The 23,697-nt window shown below is 42.9% G+C and overlaps 1 protein-coding gene across 1 annotated transcript in view; it reads left to right on the top strand.

Annotated features, from left to right (window-relative positions):
• Window positions 1–23,697, top strand: part of pard3ab (par-3 family cell polarity regulator alpha, b) — a 271,360-nt gene that overhangs the window by 42,995 nt on the left and 204,668 nt on the right. Inside the window, exon 2 of the mRNA XM_030075049.1 lies at window positions 15,672–15,773. Coding sequence (XP_029930909.1) covers window positions 15,672–15,773 — 102 coding nt within the window. The remainder of the gene's footprint in view (window positions 1–15,671; window positions 15,774–23,697) is intronic.

Below are 23,697 nucleotides of genomic sequence, written 5' to 3'. Positions count from 1 at the left end.
GTTTGGCACTCGAGTCGGTCACTGTGGACGGAGCAAGGCACCGAGAGGATGTGAATACAGGCGCGCACACACACACACACACACACATGCACAAATACATATTCAAACTGGCATTGCACTTGCAAGTTTGTTTGCTCTTGATATTATCTGAAATTACGCCGCTTGTTGAAACAGCACTGCAGCACTTTGTGTGCCGCCTTGCTTAGCACACAGGCTCTAACCTGTCAAATTAAGAGTGACATTTAGATGCAATTAACATTGTAAGGTAATCAAAACATGGTGGGAAGGATTGGCAGCCTCCTTATCATGCGAGTAGTATTATCAGCTCAATTTTATGACCACACGACCAATAAATGATGTTGATTTTGGTTGCGAACAAGAAGCTGCTGCTGCTTGCCGACTCTCTCCTTCCCTGGCATCGCTCGCATGCTTTTTTTTTTTTTTTTTTTTTCTTATCCCTTGATCTGTTGTGCTCAGAAAAAACAAATTCCAACATGGTAAAAGTGCAATGGAACGGTCATTCAAGTCGGAAACTCGGACAAGATCCACCTCGCCCGGGTAAACACATCACATCACGTGGCAGCGCCCGCGGTGAACCACAAGCAGAATTACTATCAGCATTTTTTTTTTTTGTTTTTTTAATTTTAAATGGTGTTTGTGTTGTGTAACAATTTTGTAGTTGCCATTTCTATTTCCAGTCTGTTGATTTTTGAACATGTTTAGATCAGAAGTCAGAAATACTGACTTGGAACTATCGACATCCGAATTGCAGTGGATTGCAGGTAAAGGTTGAACCAATACCAACCTTTCTCGCTCTTTGCTGTTGGGAGAAACACTGAAACTTTGAGCTCCGTTCGCACTGGAAGAACAGCGCCCCCTTCCTGTTTTTTCCTGTAAAGTAATCCATCAATATTTTTTTTCCACCAAACCTGGTACACAGTGGCATATAATGTCAGGGTGTAGAGCAGGGGTGTCAAACTCGTGCCATGGAGGGCCAAGAGGCTGCAGGTTTTCATTCCAACCAAAAACTCCACCAGGTGATTTCACTGATCACCCTACCTCGAAACAGAGAGGCGGGACTAATCAGTGATATCACCTGGTGGAGTTGTTGGTTGGAATGAAAACCTGCAGCCTCTTGGCCCTCCATGGCACGAGTTTGACACCCCTGGTGTAGAGTGTGCTAGTTGGCTCGATGGTGGCCTTGCTTGTTTCAGTAATTGTGCTCAGCGATATAGTGATATTCAGGTGTTGCACACAGGGCTGAGTGATGTACTGATATTATACTGATCTTGTGATATGGGACTCTATCGTCTGTGGTTTTATGTATCTGTATTTCCCCAATTAATCGCCCGGGCGTTTAATACGCGAAATCAACTTGGACCCCAGGCATTTAAAAGAACCAGGCGGCTATTCGCTGCAGGCCTTTATTTATTTTTGCACAGACCTGCACCAGGCCATTATTGTGATGACAGTGACTGTCCAACATATTTACAGTCGGTCGATGTCAGATTACGGTACACCCTTTTTTTCTAATGTTAACTAGCTCTCTTATTTTGACAGAAAATGGAAGTGCCGCACAGTTATTTTGCGGCTGTTTACTTCTGCAAAAATAAGGTGAATAGCCTTATTTTGGGTTACCTCAATATAATGCAAATAATCGCCCCGGCGGCTATTCGGGTGGGCGTTTAATGCGCAAAATGGGTGCAGACCCCAGGCGTTTAAAAGAACCAGGCGGCTATTTGCGGCCTGGAGATTAATTGGTGAAATACGGTATGTGGCATAAATGTTGTCTTTTCCACTTTTTAAAAAACGCATTACAGAAAAAGGATGCAGTTTCCTACACTTAGTAGATCGTTTTTCTTCAGTTATTTGCATCTGTTTGGTCAATATATCTACATTAAAAATAATAATAATAATCTTGTGTGTAACTGTAAATGTCTTTTCTTGGTTTTAAACAGCCCTACAGTATCACCATAACACTGATATTGAGGTATTTGGTCAAATATAACACAATATTTGATTTTATCCATATTGATCAACTCTATAACACAGCAACATAGGACATTTGCTTTATGCGTGTACACACACACACACACACACACACACATGCACAGTTGCGGCTCCTCTTCTCCATCACTTATTGACACATCCGTCTTTGCACAGAAATCTCCTTCCCTCTGTTGTACACACATCGCGTAGCACTTGAGTGACATTTTCCAATTTCCGCCACTCTTCTCACTGGTGTCATTATACGAGGCTTTATAAAGGCTCTTTTGTTTCTTACCTTAACCTTGTTTTAACCCGGCGGCGTGCGTCACGTGCCGCATGAAGCCCGGCCGCGGTCAAGCTCACATGTAAACCTCCACATCAGGCCAGGCTGAAGGGGGATTTGTGAGGCCTGATAGGCTAAGTAGAGCACGCAAGTGTTTGTGTGCTAGACGAAGATGAAGTTTTATCACTCAGACGTTAACCTTTTCAAAAACTCACTGCACACGTAAATGGAAAACACATTTGCAGAACGCATATTTTAAGGTAGCAGTTTAACTTTTAAGATGCAGAGCTATTTTTAAAGATGTTTTCCCGTGAAACTGCACCATGTTGGAGTTGCAGAATGGGCTCATCTTTGCACAAATGCAGCAATTTAATGTGTTTCTGTGTGGTGATGTGAAAATCGGCGAACAAAAGGTTTTTATTATCATTACCTCAGTCCGGGAAACCTTCAGGTCTTCAATTTTTACCATTAGGCACAGATTAAGTCTTGTTGCTGCTGTTAACTCGCTCTCCCAGCCCAGATTTTCATGGCCTGTCCAGAAATATTTCCAAACAGCGCACAGACATCTTGTAGTTTTACCAGATGTAACCCTGATAGGATTAAGGTCCATCTTTGCATTTCATTTGTTGCATTCTGTTCGACAGCGGTAACCTGCCAAACCTCGGGCTTGCCAGCTACCAGAAGGTAACACATCATCCTGAGTTCACTTGTTGACTTGGCAGTGACAAATAAACATAATGGCCTATTAGTGATCGTGCTGCCTCTCCAGATGTTCGCCCGGTCTAAAGCTCGTGGAACGCCTGGAAGCGGCGTCTGTTTTCTGCTTGGCCGCGCTCCAGTTGAACTTTTGCTCATTACTCACCGAAACAGGAAAATAAATGCACTTCAAGCGTGTAGACATGCTAGCTTCAATTGAAATGTAGCTTTTAAATGAGGGTTTTTTTTTTCTCTTTTTAAATGATCGTGTAAGTCCTCACAGTCAAGAAAGTGGCTCTGTATTACCAAGCAGGACACACAAGTTGGATAAAACCAGCACATTGAATGAGTTTTGGGAAATGTCAGGGAGGCAGTATAAAAACAGAAATCCCATTAAGTACACAGCTTTTATTATTATTATTATTATTTAAAAAAGAGTGAGTTAATCAGGATGTGGTTGTGTTTCCTGCTTTTGTGCGAAATGCATGACGGCATCTTTTGCAGATCGGATTTTAAGGATCAACATCGATGTCATTACCCCCCTCAAAGTAAAAGTATTTCTATCACACTATCTGTGGTCATTGGTCAGGCCGATAAACTGAAAACTATGCCCATCCAGCATGTAAAAACTGACTTTAAGATTACTGTATGTTCTTAATCCATTATTCCTAATCCCCTGTAGTGTTGCCCGCTGTGAGGAGCCGATTGACACAATCCTGTGATGGGATTTGGTACAAATTGTATTCAACTGTTTAAACCAAAACTCCCCATAAGATAAGTGTCATGATGTCTTAAATTTAGCAGCTTCCTCCGGCACATTCTCTGTAAGTAACCTACTCCCTCAGCCTCCATCTGGCCTTGGTTTAAAAAAAAAAAAAAAAAAAAAAAAAACCTATCCCAATCCTAAATCTACACTCACTTAATTATGCTCTCAGATCTTCTGTGTGTCTCCAGCCATTGTTTCCACTGTGAGAGAGAGAGAGAGAGAGAGAGAAAGAGAGAGAGCGGGCTGCAGCAAAATGCATTTTTTTTTTGCAATTCAAAGCACTCCGGGGAGTACAAAATGGTGTCACAGTGTAAACATGCAAATTAAGAGTTACACAAGAGCACGTTTTGATCCGCCGTGAATCTGCATTGATGCAGAACTTGAGGGGTTACATCGGGGTGGCTCACCAAAGGGATTCTCGGAGATGATGCACTGCAGCAGTGGAGTGAATATAAATCAAGTCTGCACGTACGCTGCAGGACACTCGCTCCGTCAGAGTTTATGGAAAACAGGAAAGGGGAGACAAAGTGTGAGACGAGAACAATAGAGCGAGAGAGAGAGAGAGAGACTTGGAAAGAGAGACAGAAAGGCACAAAGAGATGGATGTGGTGGGGAGGGAGGAGGAGGAATCCAGAGGAAGACCTGCAGAGAGTGAGACAGGCTCGCGGCTGACTGTTCACACACTTGGTTTTGACATCCGTCTTAAGGGATCTGATCACATGTGGCCGGTCGAGTCAGATCTCGGCTCACACCTGGCATCAGGCGTTTCAAATGTGTCAGCAGTAACTTGAGATTAGATTTGTGATTAACATCTCCAACTCCCTGCCGTCCCTTCTTTCCCCTCGCTTTCATCTTCCATTCTTTTACTATCTTCCCAATATTACTCACTTTAACTCCCTAGCTCTGGTCTATGGCACAATTGATGTCTTTTCTTGGTTTTAAAGGCTGCATTACAGAAAAGAAATACAATTTTCTCAATATATTAAACTGTGCAAGCTGTTTTATTATTTTTCTCAACCTGCTTGGGCATCATATCCATATTACTGGTGATTATTTATCAAAAATCTCTTCTGAGTGAATATAAAAGCACCCCTACAATATTGTCATGGTATTGATATCAAGGTGTTTGGTCAGAGATGTTGTGATATTTGAATTTGTCCACATCGCCCAATCCTACCAGTGAGGACGCTGCTATCTCGCCTCAAAAACAAACTTCAAATTCGACTTTCATACCAACAGTCGGTTCTTCCACGAGGCACCAGGCGTCCGTCCGATGTTTGCTCTCCAGTGTGTTGGCAGCTCAAATGGATGTGGGTCAGTGCCTTCACGTTCCCATCCATCCATCCATTTTCTGTTTCCTTTCTTACTTCTATTTATTACTTAAGCACATTTAATGTTCATAATTGTAGTTGTATATTGATTATTGTATATAGGATTGTATATATATGTTCTTTCTACTTTTATTTCTATTTTTAACCATTTTACTTGAACTTGAACTTGAGATAAAGACAGAGATCAAAACAGGCACACATCGATATAAAGAAAAAATAGTGTTATCGGTACTGTGTGTAGCATTTTAACATCAATAACACATTACCACATAACTTTTGAAACGTTAGTGTAGTTATTGTAAAGAAAAGAGATCATTGCTGAGAACACGAGCAGCGTGCACGGACTGGTTGGCAGGAAATGTATAGCATAAAGAAGACAGAGGGAACCGCAGCTGATGTATTTCTCGCAGTGCTAGAGGGTAAAATGACTTACAACATTTTCAGCATAGTGACTGTTGCAGTTACACCAAACTTGAGTCGATCTTCAAAAATGTTGCATGAAGTACCTATGAAGTAGCATAAATGTTAGCCGAAATAGTAGATGCAACTAATGGCTGGTTGAACCTGAGAAACAGAGGAGATATGGCACAGAGCGAAAAGAGAGAGGAGTCTTTTGCTGCTGCTCTGCTGCCGGGGCTCTCCGGTCTCCCTCGGTGTTTGTCAGCGAGCCAGTTCACCCGGTCCGTAACACTGCCGCTCATTGTGAATGCCGCGCTCACTGGTGTGTTCAGCAGTGCATGCAGACTGCCATCATTGACACTGCAGCTCTGTGCAGTCGGCCTGAACCACTGCATACTTGGACCGAGCCCAAAAGTCAAATGGTCTTCTGTTACGCTCTGACATCAGCACACCCCCTCACGAGTTCAAGCTCCGCTGGAAGCCTCTCACATCCCTAATGGTGGGAAGTTTTACTCAGGAAGTGCAGTGCAAATGCCCTGCAACAATTATGTGTGATTGCAAATGCAATTTCCCTATGTCTCGGCCTTGCCTTTATGTAACATTGTGAATGAAATGAATTGTTCCAGTTTAAATTTGATACTAAAGTGTGACTCCTAGTGAGTTGCAATCCCCCCACCCTCCAAAAAATCAACCAAAATGAATCTAGCCCGTAGCATTTGGGAATAAAACACAATGTATGCACTTCAAAGTTCACATTTATTTGATAGTTGTCTGTTTTCTAAACAAAAAGCATCGGTGTGCGAAGCAGATTTGTGTTCTCATAGCTCCCGCTGCCACACTGCCACGCCCACTTCATCCAAGTAGTCCATAAAAAGGGCATCATCCACCTCTTCGTCTGAGGAGCTGCAGGACTCTGCCGAGGGAGGTGTGGAGAACAGATGCTCCATTTGGGATCTTATGTCTTCCAAGCCGTCCACGTTCTGATCCTGCATGGCGGCCATGTCATCGTAGCTGTCCAGGCTGAAGATGGACTCGCCCTCCTCCTCCAGGTCCACCATCATGGAGTTCAGGTAGAGGTGGTCAAACGTCTGTAGATTGAGGTGCAGGAGGATGTGGAGGGAGGCGAGCTCTGCTTCCCAGGTCCGGTCGAGGTCGCCGCTGGACTCGAAGTTGGGCTCGTCGTCGCCTGGGTCTGACCAGCTGTCCGAGTCGGAATCCTGCACAGACATGGGTGTTTGCTCCAAATGGGATGTCCTGTTGAAGTTCAGATCAGCAAATCCTCTGAGACTCTGAGCAGTCGTCACCAAGTCCCTCCACCGATGTCACCTCTGGCGATTGAAGTGAGCCTCATCCACTGCAGATGCTGTGTGAACTTTGAATGTTGAGTTCTGGTTTGTGACATCATAAAGCCTTCATAAAGCCACAGTTGGCCACATCGGACACCAGTTTCCCCTGTGTATGGTGTGTTCAAGTGTCTCCGTGCTTATGGAAAGACATGTTTCTCCTGCTTCCCAGTGCTGTCTGCTGCTGGGCTTTGCACATCACCAGGGTTGCCAGGTCTGTGAGACAAAAGCAGCCAAACAGCAACTCAAAACCAGACCAAAAACCCGTCCAACCCATATAAAAAGGGCCCAAAAATCAGCCCAATACCAGAACTCAAAATATGCCCATAAAAATCCATATATGTTGCTTTTAAAGTTCAACAGCATTGCTATAATTGCAAAATGCACTATAATATCTATAAAATAACACCATAAACATTAAAGGCAATTTCCTGAAACAGCTATTATTCACCTATTTAATATACAGTATATCAGAACTTAAAATATAATATGGGATACGTTACTTCAGCTGACAGGCACTGGGCACGAGTGGTGCTGATGATGTGATTGGTCATGTGCTGAGTGGCCTCACACAGCATTGGCATATTATTTGTCTGTGGAGCAGGTGACATATGTGGATAGTTTATATGCTGATCTAGCCCGGAGTCAGTTTGACAGGATTTGGGTATAAAGATTAGTCATTCAAAATATGAATCTTTATTCATGTCTGCCCAAGCCCAACCCGCGGACAAAGTTTGTTACCTGCGGCAACACTTAAAAAGTAGCCCAATTTGGTGGAAAAAACGTGGACTTGGCAACCCTGCACATCACTGTCATGCCCAGGTGAAGGAATATACTGAAGTTTAGAAATCTATCCATGCACACACACATACCAGGCATATTTGCAGTAGTTTAATCAAGCTCTACGGGATTTTCTCATGTTGAGAATAAGGCCGAATGAACTTGTGCCCTCCACCCGCCAAACTGCATAACTGTTTGTGTGACTGTGCGAACACAATCGCACCAGCCACAGGAAATGACCCCGAGGTAGTTTGATGTTAACATCTGATAGCCAGCAGTGCCTTATGTTTGGAAAGTGTAACCACATGATGTGAGGGCAACGGCAGTCTGGGCTGATGCTTATATTAAGATAAGATGTTTCTTCATGACTTTTTTTTTTTTTTTTTTTTTTTACTGTCAGGAACACCGGCGCAGCTTGCTTAAACTCTGTCAAATAAATACGCAGATTTTCCCACGGGTCGCGGAATTTCTGGAAAGTCATGAAAGTCAGGGAATCAAACAACAGGACAAGACTCGGAATATCTTGGAATTTTTTCAGCCGCTGTGTTTAGGTTACGTTCACTCCTCTGGCAGAATGAAATGACAATAAACTTGAATAAGACCTCCAAATTGGAATAATAATTACATTTGACATAGAGGTGGAACACTGAACCAGGCATGAGAAGAGCGTCAGTGTTTTTTTTTTTATTTTTTTTATCAGTTTATAATCGGTCAGTGTGAAGTGAATCAAGCCAAACAAAAGGGCAGTGGTTCACACCAAAAAAAAAAAAAAAAAAAACTGGAGGTGAGTGCACCCATATGGAGCACGTGACCTTCACCTGAGGTTAAGTGTCATCCTTCAGCCCAAGTTAGGGTCAGGCCCTGGCTTTTAACCCTCTATCTTCAACTAGTTTGTACACTTTGTGATGTTGAACGCTCATTTGAAACATGGAGGGGATGACAGAGCCTTTTGTCAGTTAACACAAACTTCAGTCTCCCCTTGTCCACTTCCTGTTCCTGTACTTCCTGTTGGTCGTGTTGAACACACAAACAATAAATTCACTGGATCCTAATGACACAATAGACCAAGTGTAGTAACTCACCACACTTCCCCCTGCAACTGTAACCATACTGTACAATGCATCTGATACACTGTATGTGAAGTCTGTAAAGTAATTCTTATTATGCTTACATGTGAGTCCGTTTTGGAGCATTTTAAAGGGGCATTTCACCCGTAATTGTCAATTTAACCCTGGGAAGTGGTTCCAGACGATGATTTTTAAAGGACATTTTTGTAATCACAAAGTTAAAATATAGGGGAAAATGTGAATCAAAACCATATATTAAATTTGGTGGGCTTGTTTTATCCTCTCTATCTTCACAGCAAAATTTGAATCTTCCCATGAGATTATATTTCTTTGCCGTTTTTGCTTTTGATTTGATAGACATAGCAGAGAAAGAGAGAGAGAGACAGGAACATTTTCGGGGAGGGAAACGGGTCGGACATGCAACGGCGGTCCTAATCAAGGATGTTGTGATTACGTGGTACGTACCTCTGCCAGCTGAACCCGTTGTTTGTGGATCTTGATCTCTGAATAAATACGAATCGATCCTGTGATATGATTTGAGTGAAAATACACTTTGTTTTTGTTCCGCCAAAAAAAAAAAAAGAAAGTGTCACATTCCTTTTGCTCCAAACCCTCAATATGCCATTCTCATTATGCTACTCAGCACCGTACAATAATATGAGGTTATGCTTTTTATATCGGTGGCCATAATAAGGGCCGCCACCTCCATTTCATGATGTAGTCAGCACCGGGCTTTCCCTTCGGCCAGCGTGTTACCGTTGGCCTGCTTCCAAATCTGCCGGGCTGACGAGGGCTGTTTGATCCGACTCCAGATCTGTTCTTAGTTTTTAGTTCTTGCACTGCATCGGAGGAGCGCCTGCCAAAACTAGCATCATGGGAACCTCAGTTTGGCCCCCGAGGGACTCCGCGCAGCTCGAGTGTGAGAGACAGAAAGGGGTGATGTGAATTTATAGGCTGGAGACAGTTCAGGAGAAGCCTAGAAGGTCTTATTTACTGTGTTTGCCATGGCTGATGAGATGGAGGGGTGTGTGTGTGTGTGTGTGTGTGTCTGGTATGAGCCCAAAGCATGGCATGTCGCTGTTTTAAATGGAATCAGCCACATCAGAGCGAGCTGTGGGTGTGTGTGTGTGTGTGTGTTGTTTCCATCTCTGCCACACTATAACCTTGTTTACTATGGCTCAGTCCCCTGTGTTAAGTGTGGCACTGTGATATTTACAGTAGCTATTTTTACTAGACGAGCAGGGCCCCATGGAATGACTGACACACACTCAGACACACACACACACACACTCGCAGCATTTTACACACTCTCTTTGATGTGGCACTGCTCAGCTATAACAAATGCATACAATCTGAGCTCGATGTAGGCAAACCGCCGCAAACGCACACACGCACACACGTCACCAAGGTAACCCACTTCCTCAAATCCAAACTTCAACTCGCCCCCTGGACTGAAAATAGCCGAGAGGTCACCGGGCTGCAGTCCTCTGGTCCTACTTGATGTGTGAGTTGTGTCGAGGCTGCATTCACACCGCAGCTGAGAAAGTGTCAAAGTTCAGACGTTTTGTTTCCACGTGACATTCATCAGATGTTTTTTTTGAACTTTAAGTCACTTTTTTTAAAAAAAAATCGAATCTGAATGTGGTTTTAAAAAAGAAAGAAAGAAAAAAATAAGTATCCTGAGGCACAAGACCTACGTATGACTTGTATTAGATCGCTTGGGATTCGTCAGCGTTGCCATAACGATGAGTCATTTTACGTCAGCCACTTGAGAGCGCTGTGGTCGGCGGCGCGGCGGCGGTGGACTTGATGGGATGCGACCGTGGAGAGAAAGTCAAACTCAGTCACGGCACAGAGTACAGAACAGAGAAAAATGGATGTGATGTTTTTTGATATTTAATCTCACCAACATGCGTCTTTTTGACATTGTTCTCAGTTCCTGCCGGTGTCCGATGCTGGTTGCATTGCAGGGGGGAGGGGAGCCTGTTGACTGCTAACCAGCTGCGGCGGCGCTTTGCTGCTTACGAGAAAGGCTTGCCAGGAGCGATTTGACAAGTGTAAACGACACGCGGATGTTAGCAGCTCGTCCAAGAATTCAAACTGAGGACCTTTTGAGTTTCAAGTTCAAACCTCCTCACCCTCAGGCTGCGTAAATCTGACGGTTTGTTTGCGCTGAGTATTCTGAGAACAAGTGTTGTTGTTTTAACAGGTTTTAGTGCTGGAGGTGATGGTGGAAGGTAAACCCTGAGAGAGGTTGCCGGTTGGAGTCCCTAGACTGTGTGGGGGAAAGTGAATGATTAAAGGAGGGCTCTATGTTTTTCAGCCAAAGCCGTAGTAAAATAAAGGTAAAATTAGCATTTATTTATGTGTAATTGGTGTCCTTCTGTGTTTGAAACTTTTTTATGCTGCCATTTTGACCAAGACTCCCTGGAAGAAGAGACATTGTGTCGTCAATGGGACGTTCCTGGTAAAATAAAGGATAAATAAATAAAATAAAATAAAATAATTTAACCTTTATTTAACCAGCAAAGGCTCATTGAGATTGAAAATCTTTTTTTAAAAAAGAGGCCGAGTCACAGGCACAGACAGCAGGGTTGCAGACGTACAAGAACATGCATCAAATTACAACAAAAATAGGGAGTAAATTGAAGAATTATCAAATATAGAAAATATTCATCAGCTACCGTCAAAAGTCATCAACATCATGGATCATATAGAGGCATTTTGAATTAGTCAAAACATCTGCAGCCAGAATGTAGAATGTATCTGTCAACAAAACCATTAAGGATTACTTTAAATGTACCTAGAGAGACTGATGCCTGAAGATTACAAATGGAATATTACAGAGCTGATTTCCATCATTTATGATCGCTCATAAGAAACGTTCACCTCTCGCTGCTGCTGATCTTTTATTCTGGCCTTCAGTGTCGTCCCCTGGGCTGCTGTTTTTGGCCTCCACAAGACAGGACAGATGTGCTTTTTGGAAACAAGAAACTCACAGGAAAACAAATGAGTCCAGAAATTGTCTTGAAAAAATTATTTAAAAAAAAAGAAAAGGTCACAAGCTGCTTTGTATCAGGTTATATTTTAGCATTTAGCTCGGCTAAGTTACACACGACATTACACGTGACGCATTTACTGCATTGATCTAATGTGTTTTTGCTCTTTTTTGTTTGTTTGTTGACATTTTTTGACATAGACTTTTTTTATTTTTTTATGTAATCAAATTTTGAGGTGAGATTCTCCTATAAGCTCCTCGGGGTTTTCTGTATCTCACCTGCACAATCTATTGCTATTTCATTTTTGTTCTGATATTTAGCTTTTATTGTGCAAATAAATAAATAAATAAATAAATAAATACACCATTACAACTCACCAAGCTGCTCCCCGGCGGAAGGTTACGAATGTTTGGGATGTGCTGCACTTGTTGAAAAAGTAGTTCCAAAAAAATTGTTCAGGATAAATACATAAATCTGATAATAATTATAAATAGTGACATTGGGTTTTGAATGAACTTGAGCTTGAGCTGTAACAGACGTTCATGACTGTCCTGTGAGTTTCCTCAAGAAGCTGCAACAAACCTCTCCTCTGTGAAGGCAGTGGTGAAGTTGTGTTTCAGTATGTATGAATATGAATATAAATATAAATAATGGGAATCCACATTTTAACGGGGTGGGTTGAAAAATACCAAATCTACCTTCCCCTCCAGAGCCACAAGCTGTAGAGCGAGGTTGTTAGCACTGTCTTGTGTTGATTTCTTTTTTTTTTTTAACCACTGCTGTAAATAAAATCTCCCCTGAGGGACAGTAAAGGTCTGAACTGACGGCACTTGAACTCCGGCCCCCCCATTACCGCAGCAGCTGGTAGAGGGCCGGGCGGCTCCCCGGTGGATACGTCGAGGTGTGTGACGGTGAAGAAGTGTGTTGCTGGATAAATGCTAGGAAACCTGTCAAAATGCTTGCAGCACCACGGGTGTCCACATAGGAGTAATGAGCAGCGTACTTCCCTTTGAGAGAGAGAGAGAGAGAGAGAGAGTTGAACGTGTGACAGCCGGAGATGAAACCCGGCGGGCCGCGTTTTGGGGAAACAGCAGCAAAACTGCACACAAAGATCCGCTGTGTTTCTCCTGTTTTAATGAGCCGAACACGAGCTCTGTCAGGTTCGTCTAAAGCGTAGGAAACAGTGTCTTCCTCACACACACACACACAAATCCATGCTGCAGCGATTTGTTTCCATGGCTTTGTTGACAGATGCAGATGCGGGGAACACAGGCGACGTCCTGCGTCTCCGTGTCAGATAGCGGTTTCTCGCCGACGCTTTGATTTTCTGCAGGCCGGCGGCTCCATTAAGGCTCCGTTAACAGAGAGATAGAGGCTCACTGGTGTGCTGTCAGCGGCAGTTTACACAGTGTACTCACAGTGACAGTCAGGGCCACACAAAAATACACACCAGTTCATATGGGGTAGCCCTACGTTCATGTCAGGTTCACCAAAGACTTGTTGCATTATGTTGATTTAAAAAAAAAAAAAAAAAAATGCCATAAATTACTTGCAATTTGTGAAACAGGTGATCCTTTTATTTGATGTCACCTTTTTCAAATGCTTTATTATTTCGTAGAAATGTTTTATGCTGGACCTAAGACTTGTGTCAGTGTGTCACACTGCAAAACTGTAAATAGATAGATGGATGGATGGATGGATGTACTTTATTAATCCCAAACTGGGAAATTCTTGTGTTACAGCAGCAATGGAAACATAAAATAAAATTTAAATAGAACAAATGCAAAAATATGTACACAATAAACACCATATACAGACTATATACAGTAAAAAAAAAAAAAAAAAAAAAAAAAAAGTAAAAAATACAAAAAATATAAGCATCTAACAATGGGAAATATACAGATGGTAGATGGTTGCAATATTTAAAAAACAGAATGAGTTTATATTAACTAAGATATAAATAATATAAATAATAAATAAACAGTTAAGGTGCTGAGTAGTGGAAAGTACCAATCCAATAAGTTATAATAAGTCTCAGTGTTATAAAAGATGAATAAATTATACTCGCCTATTAGAAATAAATGGGCATAGTGTGTTAAACAATGGGAAGTCTTGAAAAATCAACTAAAAAATGACTTAAGTGGCGAGTGTGTGTGTCTGTAAATATTTATGAATCATCAACATGCAGTATTCATTGTGCATTTTAGATCCACAGGCCTGTGTGTGTGTGTGTGTGTGTGTGTGTGTCACATTGAAATGACCATCAGCTGGAATCCGCAGGGGTCTGGGGGTGTGGGAGGCGGGAGGGGGAGGGGGTCCGGTTTACAGGAAGTGACACGAGCTGTCACAAACCACAGGACGTGTGTCACAGCGCTCTGTCAGTGTGTGTGTTTGCGGCTGACGGCGCACGACGCCACGGGGAAAAACCGGCATCACACCTCCCTCCCTCCCTCTCTCATCTCATCTCTTGTCTTTCCTTCTCTTTTCTTTTTCTTTCGTTCCATCTGTGGTCGCCGTGCTCTCTGCTCTCCGTTGTTCTCTCGCTTCGGCCCGTTCGCGGCTCATGTTGTCTCCGAGATCACCTGTCAATCATCCGCTGTGGGCGGGACTGTGGCGTCTCTCTCTCTCCCTGGGTTTTCTATTCACGGAGTTTTGAGTTTCTCTCTTTTCTTTGTCTGCCGGGCCACAGCGGCCATCGCTTCTCACGCAAACCTACCCACTTCTTCTTCTTTTTCTTCTTCTTCTTCTGTTCAGCCCAAACGAACCACAATAGACGATCATTTGTGCGGCAGGACGGAGCTGAATGTCCACAACAGGAAAAAATAAAAGCTCTCATGAATTGGATACAGGTTGTGTTAAATCAGTCGGTGATAGAAAGTGGCAACACGGCCGTTTCTTCTTTCTCTGTCTTTTTTGAGCTCTCTTTGCTTTTTTTTTTATCTCCATATTTTGCTGTTTCAGATGTCTGCGAGTCTTCCTCTCAGGCGATCCTTTTCATCCTGTGAAACTTTGCAGGCTAAACACAACATAACTATTATTATCCGTGCACACAAAGCGCTCTGTTCTGCCTCACAGCTGTGCCGCCGACTGGCTGCTGTGGTGAACTCGGTGTGTTTCAGCCGGTTGGAGCGACACAAGTGGATAATGAGGCAGTGACCCTGTGGGCTGCTGAGGTGCATTAACTCAAACTTGGTCAAATGTGACACACACACACACACACACGCTTACACCTACGTTCATACCTGGCTCTCGCTTGATTGCTGCAGTTTCGCTCGAGTGGGATTGTCTCCAGTCGTGGTGTGTTTTCTTTTGTGTGTGTGTGTGTGTGTGTGTGTGTGTGGTCTTCACATGTGCCGTTAGATGTCAAGACACCTCAGAGTGAATTTCCCCAGTTATTTAGCGATTTTAAGTCTCATATTTGTGACGGTGTTGATCCATTTTATTTTGGTCTTTCTGATTTTCTCATCTTATCTCCACATTCATACCTCCATCAGTATTTATTAGAATTCCAGCACTCCTTTTGCTTTCTTTATCTTTGTTACCTTACCTTTAGTTTTTGTTTAACTCTTTTGATTTTAATCTCTCTTGTCAGTCGTTATACAGTCTTTTCTTATCTCCCCACCCCTGCTCATCTTATAAGTGTGACCTTGGTGTGTGTTTTAACTTGTCAAACCACCGAGAAATTGTGCCCAATTATCCAGTAGCAACGAATGTAATTCCCTCCTGGCCCTGAGGCTTGGGAATGTCCTGTTTGAGGAGCTTAGGCTTACAAAATCAGCACCGAATGCTTTACATCGCTTCTTCAAGCGCTTTTGACCAACAGGCTTTTTTTTGTGGATTTATTTATTTATTTATTTATTTTACCAAGATTATTCTTTTTGTAATTGTGGAGCTCCGTATTGGAATTTTGCATGTGTTTCTTCATGTCTAGACGCTGGATGTTAAATGTCACCCACTTTACACATACATGGATTGTGGTTTTAATTCTTGGTCGTGTTTGTTGTGTTCCCTCCTGCAGGATGCGAGCTACTGGCTGCAGGTCCACCGGCTGGAGCACGGCGACGGCGGCATCCTGGACCTGGACGATGTGCTGTGCGACGTGGCTGATGATAAAGACAGGGTGAGTCATGCCTGAGAGAGAACAAGTGGCTAATGTGCAGCGAATGTGAATCTGAAGGAGAGTCTCTGGCACACAGGTGAAGAGGCAGCACATCCAATCCAATCCACTTTATTTATATAGCACAATTTTAACAAACACAAGATTTTCCAAAGTGCTGCACAGCAAGATTAAACACCACAAGATAACACAATAGAAGCAGAATAAAAAGGTAAAAAAAAAAGTAGGATAACACGATAAAATAAGATAAGATCAATTAAAATAAAAATCAAATAAAGTAAAATAATGATAATAATAATAATAATAAATTAATGAAACAAAATAGGGTAGAATAAATAAAAAATATAAAATATTAAAATAAATAAAAAATATTAAAATAATAAAATAAAATAAAATAAATTAATAATACAATTATAATTTTAATAGAATAAAATAATGTGAAATGCACTGCCCGCACAGCATAAAAGAAAAAAAAAAAACAACAACACATAACCTGCTTCAGTCCAGCTCATTATACTGTTATTAAACTAAACTAAGTGGTAGTGGAAGTTATGTGGGAGTGAAGTTTCCCTTCCTCCAAAATCATCCCCACTCAGTTCAGATTTTGACATGATTTCTGTCAAAACTGAGAGCGAATGGTTGGTGTCTGATACACGAAAGCCACAAAACCACTGGGCGGTTTGACAAATCCGTACATGAGCCAAAACACTTCAGGATTGGCCACATTAGGAGTGTCTGGGAACAAATAACAAAACATCTCACTGAAACACTGGGTTTAGGTATGGATTGTTCATGTAATGTCGCTAAAAGGATGCCAGCAGTTAGGTGGAACCCGCCGCACACTCTTTCTATACGACAGTGGAATCACTCTTTAATAGAGGCTTTATCTAAGGAGCTCTGTGTTGCTGTGATGAATGGGGCAGACCAGGTTAGGCTCAATGCTGTTAAGGAAGCACTCAGCATTGCTAGAACTATGATTTAAGTTGCTTCTGTTTTGTTTTGGTTTGTTTTGCTTTGTCTGTCTTTTGGAGTCATTTTGCTCACTATGCAATTGAACGCACTGAAATATCCTATCGGTAAAATAGAATGAAGTTTAGAGAATGATCTCTGGGGATGGGTTGTGTGTTTTTCTTTCTGTCTGTGATCATCATGGAGACTTATAACTGTAATAATTGTTGTGACCCAACCTTATTTAGATTTTTATTATTTTGTTGATGAGCAGATGTTCCTGCTATTGAATGTACAGAGGCTCCTCTCTAATGTGCACCTGCTTTCTATGTTGAATAAAAAAAAAAAAATGAAATAAAATAAAATAAAATAAAAAAAAAAGGATTGGCCACATGAGCCTCTTGACAGACACACTAAAGTTTGCAGATGTGCATTAACAAGTTGAAGCACCAAGTATGTCTCACAAATGTGGTGTTTTTGGTATTGGCTTTTAAAAATGTAAGTGGTTTTAATCTGTCACTTGTGTAACGTGAATGGGTTACCATTATCTTACTGTGAAACTGTTGACCGGATTAAATCTGGGTCATCTATGCTGTCCAGCAGAGAGGAAGTGCTTCCTGTCTCCGTCGACCAATCAGATAAGAGAGAGCCTCGTGTAACCACGGCAGCTCTTATCAGCTCTTTGGCTTTCATCAGTAACACAGTTAACCATCTGTGTCACGTGTGAATGCATCTGAGGGTTTACATTAGCCTTACATATTTTTCCTATTATCTGCACAAGACCCTGAATTATGTGTGACCTAGATATGGATTTAAAAAAAAACAAAAAAAAAAAAACACTGTTGTGCCATGTTAGTGTAGCGATACGAGGGTTTGGTAAATATGGATTTGAAAGATTTGCAAAACCTATAAAACTTTAATTGCATGTGTAATTAAGCTGATTCTTGAGGCTCTGTACTAATGAGACACTTTTCTCACTTGTTCTAAGATGTTAGATCTCAGTCATAACCGTGCAGGGAACAAATATCGTGTTCTTTACGGTAGAGGTTATGGATCGAATTGATGTGCTGAGTTGAAATGTGACATCTGTGCATCCCCGGTTTAAACCAAAGCCACTGAGAATGGTGTGGTTTTTTTGGTTCGCTCAGCCAAAAGGCGTCTCACGTCCCAGATGTTTGGCCCTGCAGTTGCTGTTTTTCACTGTTGAGACGTGAGAGTGACGGTAGGAAAGCTTACAGGGTTGCAACCTGGTCGGATTTTGGAGATTTGGATACCTGCTTGAACTGTTTTATGGCACAAAACAGAAAGACAGAGCTGAAACAGGAGCTGAAGGTTTCACGGCAGATGGTAGAATGAGTGAAAGGTCCTCAAATATCGTTATCTTCTTACAGTAAAGAGGAAACAAGTGAAGCCGGAACAGCCAGAAACAACTTTCTGCAGAGGCTTCCAGTCATCTCCACACCGTGTTCTGATTTTTCAAAGGTTTTGCCAAGGGGAGGCTCATAATCTTCAAGACTTTGAAAACATCTGGTTTGCAGTCATTATACCAAGGCGTCACATTTATTTGACACTAATTTATTGATTTTAAAAGTGCTGCACGTAGCATTTTTAAGTGACTACATAATAATCAGGATGTACTGCAGAGGCGGGTTGGGGCCATGAGTCACAAATCACGGATCTGCAAATCTTGTGTCTGTGTTCAGAGGTGAAGAACGTCTTTTTCCCCACTTATGGCACTGTGCGGGTTTTTGAAAACAGACAGGAGGATTTTTGGCAGGGCGCAAAGCCCCATGGGTAATAAAACTCACTCAACTCATAAATTCAACTTAAGAATTTCAACTTCACCTGCACGAGTGATACGAAACCTCTGTCGGTTCACATCCAGCGGTGAGGTTTGAATGTTACAGTATCGGTGGTGAGTTTTGTCTTTTGCAGCTCTGTCAGTAGCATGTTTATAGGCCTCCAGGTCTGTGTGTGTGTGTGAGTGTGTGTGTGTGTGTGTGTGTGTGGTTTATGTAGATGGATCCCACAGGTTTTGCTGTCAGTGAGGCCTGCCCCCTCTCGTCGAGCTGTCATCATGCTATCTCTTCATGCCGCTCTCTCTCTCTCTCTCTCCCTCCATCCCTCTCTCCTTCCTCCCTGCAGGCTTTTTTTTTTTTTTTTTTTCCACCGGAGAGGATTTGTACATTTCTGACATGACAAACACCTCAGCCCTACTGTCACAAATCTGCACACCACAACCCTCAGGGGTCGGGGGGGTGTTTTGATCGTGTGCACGCTTTGAGCATTCCTCCTCAAGAGCCCATTTTTCTATTCAAACATTCAGACCAATTTTGTGTTTTTAATGTTTTTACATGTAACTTATTGAATGAGGATGGCCGCATGACCCATAGCTAAAAAGTCATAGGTTTGATTCTTGCAGCGTCCAGTGATTTCCATTGGCTTTACACTGAAGTCTGTTGAAGACACAATAAATCTCCGCCTTCTCACTCGCTGCAAGTCTTCATGGATGAGAGCTTCAGCCAAAAGCTTCTTCAGATGTAAAGGTTATACACTCAGAAAGCTCCTCAAAACTTGAACATCTCTGTCGAGGTCACCTCCGACCCCGAGAAAGCCCCTGTCCTGCCAGCTGCAGCTACACAGGACTGCAGAGGGGATTGGATCGGGGATGATTTTGGAAGAGGGTCAGTTTGGCTCTGTGGTCTCATACATTTCCACTTTGTTTTTTTGTTTTTGTTTTTTTGTTTTTTTTGGCATGATATATCGTCTCTTCCTGCTCCCGCTCTCTCGGCACACTGTGGAAACAATGAAACCGAGGCAGAGTTTGTTGTGAGTGAGCTGGACCGGAGCGGGGTGTGTGTGTCTGTCATGTCGCCGACAGCCGTGCGGGTTAATGTGCAGGACGCTGCTATTGGCGGTGTGAAGCGGGAAAATAAATGTGATTTTTTTTTTTTTTTTTTTTTTTTTTAATTTTTCCTACAGTTCCAGATTTATGTAACTGCAAATAAAAGTACTGAAAGCTGGAACGCGGCCCGCTTAACACTCTGCACACACTCTGCTTCGAGCCTGCCGGTCCCATCGGTGGGATTCGTCATTACAGATGTGCGAGCAGCGCGGCCAAGCTTTGCTCAGACCCACAGAACATTTGTTTTAAAGGAGTAATTCACCGCTGGAAATATGGCCTTTTTCATAAAACAGGGATGTCTGTGCAGTAGAAAGGTGCAACTGTTTTTGAAATTGGTGCTGAATGACCAGTGAAAACAGAATAAACCTGCAACAACCAGAATGCATTGGGCAGATATCACCACTAGATAACAAACTGAGTTTTTAACTCTGTAATGTTGCCGTGTTAATAACAAAACACTCTCGCTTTTTTTAGATAGAAAGATAGATAGATAGATAGACAGATCTTTATTGTCATTGCACAATCATATACGGTATAATAATGCAACGAAATTAGGGCTCCGTACTTTTGGTGCAGGGCAGAATAGAATAGAAAGCATCGTGCAACCTCCTAGTTGAATAGCCGAGTCTCTGATATCAGAAAAATTCAACAGTCACGGAAACACTTGTTGGATGCGATGTGCAGGCGCAGTTCGTCAATTTTGTTAGTTATGGACCTGGCGTTGGAAGATGCTGGGAGGCGGCGGCTTAAAGGGTTGTCTTTTCAGCCGTGCTAACGCACCGGCCCTGCAGCCTCGCTTTTGTTTTGTTTTGGTGTCCTCCGGAATGTCCTGGTAGCGATGAAAGTCCGGTGAAAGTGGTATTTTGCAGCATAATCCCAAGCTCAAAAGGTCCTGACGACTGTACACGTACATTGCCCAACATAAGGTGGTGTTTTCAGCTAAAACACAACCGTTCACACATACAAAAACATATAATACGGCACCGAGAGTGGAGAGCTGTAAGCCGCTGCGTCTATGCGTGCCGCCATGGCAACCTTTGCACTTAATCTATGCCTGGACGTCCGCTGACAAAAAAAATGCGGAAGCAAAACCTGTAGTTTGCTAGAGCCGGGCAAAGTCTGTTTATTTGTGGGTACAGGCAGCATGAAGGGAAGGTAAATATAAATAAGTATAATGATGCAAAACTGATGGAAAATCTGCAAAGTATTCCTTTAAATTCTAGTGGGCATCCTGAGGTTTCCAAAGACACTGAATATCTTCTGCTGACTGTGAATATGAATAAAATGATGCACAGGACATTTTTTCTATCTGATGCGATGCTGCAGCCATAAAACAACGGCACTGTGACTTTGAATATTTCATTCAGTGTAAGTGTGATGTAGCTTGAATAGAAGAATATGTCCTATGTTTTTTTTGCTAACTTTGAAGAACCTTAAGGGTAAATTTAAGGGAGTATTGGATTTCAGGGATTAAAGACGAACATTTAGAGACAGGAAAGTGGATTGCAGTTTCCGATGCCAGTGATTTTTGAAGGCCGTCCGCAGGTCAGAGGGTCATCGGTGCAGTCTGAATCCGCCCTGCAGGAGTCGGTGACACGTAGTGATGAACTTGACCCTGAGGCAGTGAAGTGATCCCGGTTCAAATCCCACTGTGTTCTGCTGGAGCTCGTCGCTGTCGGCCCGCCGTCACCTTAAAAACAGCCTGACAGGGTTCAGAGCTTCAGCTGGCCCAGATCCTGCCTCTCTCTCTCTCTCTCTCTCTGTGTGTGTGTGTGTGTGTGTGTGTGTGTGGCTCTTGACCTCTGGCCTCAGAAATACCTATTAATGACAGCCTGCATGGTTGGGTGACGTTAAGCCCAGCCGCTGTTGTAGGGAAATTAATTCAGGCTTTCCTGTTGTTGTGGCCCAGCAGTGTCGATTGGATTATTGAAACGGATTAAAAAGGCCACTGGGTGTGTGTGTGTGTGTGTGTGTGTGCGTGCGTGTGTTTGCTTGAGACAGATAGGACAAAAGGGGAAGGGAGATGGACAAAATAACGCGGCTGCTGTATGTGACAGCTGTCTCGTTGACCTCTCCGATGTCAGTGCCTCCACGTGTGTGTGTGTGTGTGTGTGTGTGTGTGTTCACATGGTGTGTTGGTACAGTAAGCATGCTTTGACTCAAATGTCAGACCAGCAAGCCTGAATTTACTTGTGAAGGAAGGCTTTTGTCGAGCATTTCTGTTGAGCCGCACAGAAACGGCAAAATTTAGATAAAATCCTCAATCATCGCAAAAATGAAAGAATTGCACAGCAGCTAAAATGTAGCTATGGATGCTCTGAAACGTTGTATGTAAAAAAAAAAAAAAATACCCCAGCAGATTCATTCTAACCTAGTTGATAAAGATGAAATTAAATCACTTTTTTCTTTAATTTTTGTGTCATTCTGGAAGTTAGTTTAGTTAAATCTGTTAAACATAACCGAGAGTGTGTAGGTGGTGTTTCTTTTTTTTTTTTTTTTTTTTTTGCACGTCATATTCCCAATTCATTTTATATTGAACACAAAGCTGTGCCTGGATGTTACAAGAGCATTTTTCCCCCCTAAAATTCACTGTTTGGTGTAAACAGAGCTTATTGTAGCTCTGCAGACAGCAACAGGCTTTAGGAAAGCAGCGGCAGGTCATTTAGAGAGAGGAACGCTGTGTGGAGTTCACCTCGAGAGGAATGAAGGTGTGTGTGTGTGTGTGTGTGTGTGTGTGTGTGCACTGAAGAGGGTAGATACCCGACCTGGGACCCGACGGGCTGGGCCGGGTTTGGACAAAAACTAAAAAAAAAAAACAAAAAAAAACTGATGTTCAGGTTTGGTCTTGTCAGCCACACTGTGTAATTTTACAAGGTGCACGCACGTGTGAAATCAAGCTGTAACCACGGCAACTTAAAGGCGAACACACAAACTCAGCGCCTCAGTGTGTGTTAACTGTGTCGGGCCCCGGGAAATGTGCATCCCGAGCCGCACTCCGGTGTGTTTGTGTACGAGTGAGAGGCTGAACATGGCTGGTGGTCCCCCGGCAGCTCTGACTCATCCGTCCCGTTCCACAGGAGCTTTTTAAAGACGGGAGGGAGCGGCCCGGTCCATCACACAAGGACACTTTTATTAGCTTTACACTGGAGAGGGAATAAAACAGACAGGGAGAAGGACTGAATGTGTCACTCGTCCTGGGAACACAAGTGTATAAATCTCTACAGCTCTGTGTGTGTGTGTGTGTGTGTGTGTGTGGTGGCATATGCGTGATGGAGTTGAAGTGTAAGCGCATGTGTTCCGCCTGAATGTGCCGTCCGTGCCAGGAACAGTGGCAGGTTGCCCTCGGACTTTGCTGAATGTTTTTCCAGATGCCATCTTTCCATCCGCCGGTCCGCTCGTTTCCCTTTTTCCGCTCTCAGGACGGCATTCCTTTCTTAAAAGGGGCACCGAATAACGTGTGACCTTTACCCGTCGGTGACAGGACGGTAACAGCATCAGCAGAATTGATTGATTTGAGTGTGTGAAAATGCCATTAGATGGTCAACATCAAGGAACTTTGTGGTGAAGTCTTAACTGAGTCATTGGTATTGAGGAATAATCCTTCAGCCCATCAACCTCCCATAGAGATTCATTATTATTATTATTATTATGATTATTATTATGATTATTATTATTAATATTATTATGGCCATTCTCTGGTGTGAGGCTGTAAAATTACGGATTACCCCTTTAAATGACCGGGCTGTGTCCTCTCAGTGTCCCCCTGCAGGCCAGAGATATTAGGCCGAAGGTTAGTGGAGGTACCTTCTCCCTCTCTCTCTCTTTCACACACACACACACACACACACACACACACACACACACACACACACAGACTTGTCAGATCAACTGCATTCATGCACACACACATACATTCTTGTTGTCTTGGGTCATACTCTCTCTTCTCTCTCTTACACACACACACACACACATACACACACACACACACACACACACACACACACACACACTCACAGACATATCCCTGGTGTCCGATGGCAGACTCGTCCCCACACACACACTCCTTCAGCCGTG

This window comes from Myripristis murdjan, chromosome 17, assembly GCF_902150065.1.
Source record: "Myripristis murdjan chromosome 17, fMyrMur1.1, whole genome shotgun sequence".
NCBI classification, from domain to species: Eukaryota; Metazoa; Chordata; class Actinopteri; order Holocentriformes; family Holocentridae; genus Myripristis; species Myripristis murdjan.
The sequence above is the reverse complement of the archived record's forward strand: the minus strand, read 5'-3'. Positions and strand labels throughout refer to the sequence as shown.